The sequence below is a fragment of the Trypanosoma cruzi genome, genomic scaffold (genome assembly GCF_000209065.1).
Source record: "Trypanosoma cruzi strain CL Brener 1047053517031 genomic scaffold, whole genome shotgun sequence".
Classification (NCBI taxonomy): Eukaryota; Euglenozoa; class Kinetoplastea; order Trypanosomatida; family Trypanosomatidae; genus Trypanosoma; species Trypanosoma cruzi.
The window spans coordinates 133,686-137,067 of record NW_001849514.1 but is presented as its reverse complement, the minus strand read 5'-3'; the positions used below and the strand labels follow the sequence as shown (position 1 = coordinate 137,067).

The window sequence follows — 3,382 nt, the reverse complement described above, 5'->3', positions numbered from 1 at the left end:
CATGTACGGCGGTGTTTTGCCACATACGGCGATATCAAATTCCGACAGTGGCGGTGGTAGATGAACGCGTTGTAAAGGGTCTTCTTGTGACAACCATACGCGATCAACTCTCCTACCTCATTCAACAGTCACCACCACCCACTTTTTCGGAAGAAGATCTTTTCATTGTAACAATAGAACGCTACCGCACTTCATCGACAAACAGTTCTTACGTCCTGCATGAGGACTCGCCCCAGCAACGCATGGTGGGCGATGGGAGTGAGTTGAGGGAAGAGCTATTGTCCTTTGATGTTCTCCGCTCTTTCATTTTACGTGAATTAAACATCATTCGGAGGCTTCATCAGGATAGTGCGCCTGGTGCAGAGGCCTACTATCCGCCAGAGCACACTCCTTTGTCGCACTCTAGTTTTACGACGGTCACCAGCGTGGACAGCGTTTTGGAGGTGGAGTTCCATGAAGGCGGCAATCAAAACAGTGCTCCACACATTGAGAATGTCAAACTGGCGCTTGGTCTTTTTGTGCGGTACGCTCGCCTCTACTTGAGCACGCGTAGTCTGGCCCTCTTGGATCGTCAAGAGCTTTCGGTATCGCTTGAAAAGCTTCTTCATGCACTCAATCGTTTGATTCACGATGTTCGTCGACTCGGGAACTCGGTGCTGACTGGAATTGTGGAAAACGTGCGGGAAGATCTGAAGAGCCTTGCTGGGATTCTGCAGAACAGCTAATGGGGCATTCAGAAGACGATAAGGATGTTAAAAGAAGAAGCGGCGTGGTTTAATTGATTTTTTTTTTTTGTTTTGTGTGTGTGTGGCGTTGGCTTCTTTCACTTTCTCTGGCTGTGTTTCTGTAGGCATAATTGGGTCTTTGTCTTTCTTTTTCCCTTTTTCCTATACGAATGCGATTGTCATGGTTCTTTTTTTATTTGGCTTTTGTTTACTTGTTTTAATGCGTGCTCCCCTTTTTTTCTTTTTTTTTTTTCTTGTGTTGCGGTTCTCCCGTTCTTTTTTTTTTTTTTGTTTTCTTTGTGGATATGTGCGGGGGTAAGCTTGCGTGTGGGTTACAGTCACCTTGCTGCGCTCTGCCATGTCATCAGAACTTCTTTCACTGCCGAAGGTACTTCTGATGGGGCTGCGGAGGTCCGGGAAGAGCAGCATTCAGAAGGTTGTTTTTGAGGGCATGCAGCCGCATGATTCCGTCAATCTCCCGACGACGGTGCAGCCGGATAAGAGCCAAGTTCACTCCAACGACTTTGTGAACTTTGAGGTGTGGGATTTCCCTGGCCAGAGCGATCCCTTTGACCCCAACAACGCGGGTCCGTATGATGTGGAACAGTTACTTGACAATTGCGGGGCCATTGTGTTTGTGATGGACTGTCGCGAGTTGATTGAGGACTCCCGCGCGCGTCTAATCGATACGGTGTGCGCTGCCTACAGATACAACCCTGAGCTTTCGGTTGAGGTCTTCATCCACAAGGTGGATGCTCTTAGTGAGGATCATCAGGCAGATCTTCTTGCCAGCCTGCAGCGTCACGTTGATTTGGAGGCAAAGCAGCGTCTCGAGAGCGCGGCACCGCTGCGTTTGAATTTCAACCTTACCTCCATTTATGATCATTCGGTTTTTCAGGCCTTCTCATTGGTGGTGCAAAAACTCATCAAACCACAGTCCCCATACATCACAGAGCTCCTGCAGATGCTGAATAGCAACAGTAACGTGGATCTCTCGTACTTGTTTCTTAGCCGGTCTAAAATTTTTTTGGCCTTGGATGAGCGGAGCCGTGCAAAGTTGCGAACTTACGGCCTCTGCAGCGACGCTATTGAGGTAATGATGAAGATGAGCCAAATCTACACTCCCAGCACGAAGGAAAGGCGGGAAAACTGTCATGACACCTCCGCTACCAATATTACCAATAATGATGTAGGAAATGGCCATCGCGTGGAGAGCGTTGAGGCAGCCGTTGCTGCGGGGGCAAATGCCGTTATAAAAATCAGCAGTGAAGACTACATTTATGTTAAGGAGTTGCCCAACTCACTCACAGTGGTGTTGATGGCCAAGAAGGAATGCTTTCAAAGCAGAACACTTATCGACTACAATATTTCAGTCTTTTACAAGGCGGCATGCGATATTTTCAATGCCGTTCCCAGTCGGTCGTGAGGTGTTGCTGGTGTGAGACTCGTTTTCTCCATGCGTGGGCAAAGTGTTCTTGGAGGAAAGGGGAGATGTTTCTCATATGAGGTGGTGGGCTCCTTCTGTGAGAGTACACGGCCCGTGGCAACGAATATTCATGTAAACCCGCACGCTTCTCCATTCCCTTTTTTTTTATTATTGAACTTTTTTGTTGTTGTTTTCGTTGTGTAGCTTATTGCCGTGTCGAATTGGTACCGGATCAAAAAGAGGGAAGATATAAGAGACAAAGCAGGAGTGAATTTACCATAAAAATAAAAGAGAAGAAACAACAACAAGAGTACTAAGAAAAAGACACAAGCACACAGTCACCTCCAGAAGACGAAAGAAGGCAAGCAAAAAAAAAAAAAAATGGAGACATATTTGCTATCCGTGTGTCCCTTTTCGACTTTTATGTGGGACGCCCCACATGCAGAGTTGGTGCCACCGGGATTTACCCCTGGATCTGTCGCAGACGCGATGCTGCACATCAGCGATCTGACACTTCGATTTGATCTGTTTGCCAAGGCCGTTGACTATTCGTTTCACCCCGTGCGTTACGCGATGGAGAACCATCCCATCCACACGAAGACGCTGCATAAGCGTCAGTTTGACGTCATGCGCTACGGTATGGTGCTGGATGAAGTAGAGCGGCTCGTGATTGTGCCCATGCCACGTCTGTGTGCTGACAGTGGGGCAAAGGTTTCCCAGGAGTACGCTGCCATTTTTAATGGTGATTTTAACGACGCACCCTGCGCTTCTCACCCCATTTTGCCTGAATATTGTTTTGTTGTCTACCAGCTACCAAAAAGCGGCAATGAGGGGGGTGGAAGCATTCCCACCCCGCTATTCCGTATGGTTTTTCGAAATGAGGCCTTCAACGAACAAATAAAGATGCATTTGGTGAAGGATTTTCCTCTTTTCCGTCTGCGCTCTGTGTACGTGTCACATGCAGAGTTTTACGCCCTCCAACGGCAACTTGAGATTTACACAAAAGTGTCAGCCACCAGTGAAACTCTGCCTGATCCAGCATTGGAAGAAACGCTTGGAATTTCAAAGCTTCGTTGGATGTTTGATGCGTGGTTGATGGTACTGGAAGGTATTGCCCCTTCATGGCTTGTGGACAAGGGTGTCGGTCCAGATATTGTTACCTTGTTTCTTGCCTCGCATCGCCCTATAGGGAAATATGATGTAAAAGAAACTATTGAAGCATACACACAGC

At 47.6% G+C, this 3,382-nt stretch overlaps 3 protein-coding genes across 3 annotated transcripts, besides 2 other annotated features; all 3 read left to right on the top strand.

Moving 5' to 3' along the window:
* Positions 1 to 725, top strand: Tc00.1047053508721.20 (hypothetical protein, conserved; the record flags this gene model as incomplete). Its single annotated transcript, XM_797883.1, has 1 exon — positions 1 to 725. A coding segment is annotated over one exon (725 nt), but the record flags the coding sequence as incomplete, so codon positions are not given.
* Positions 1 to 3,382: a sequence feature (heterozygous, Esmeraldo-like haplotype).
* Positions 911 to 1,024: a sequence feature (A-rich).
* Positions 1,084 to 2,151, top strand: Tc00.1047053508721.10 (small GTPase, putative; the record flags this gene model as incomplete). The annotated part of the gene is made up of 1 exon (XM_797882.1): positions 1,084 to 2,151. The coding sequence occupies one exon, from the start codon at positions 1,084 to 1,086 to the stop codon at positions 2,149 to 2,151; it is 1,068 nt and encodes a 355-aa protein (XP_802975.1).
* On the top strand, positions 2,533 to 3,382 carry Tc00.1047053508721.4 (hypothetical protein, conserved; the record flags this gene model as incomplete). The annotated part of the gene is made up of 1 exon (XM_797884.1): positions 2,533 to 3,382. A coding segment is annotated over one exon (850 nt), but the record flags the coding sequence as incomplete, so codon positions are not given.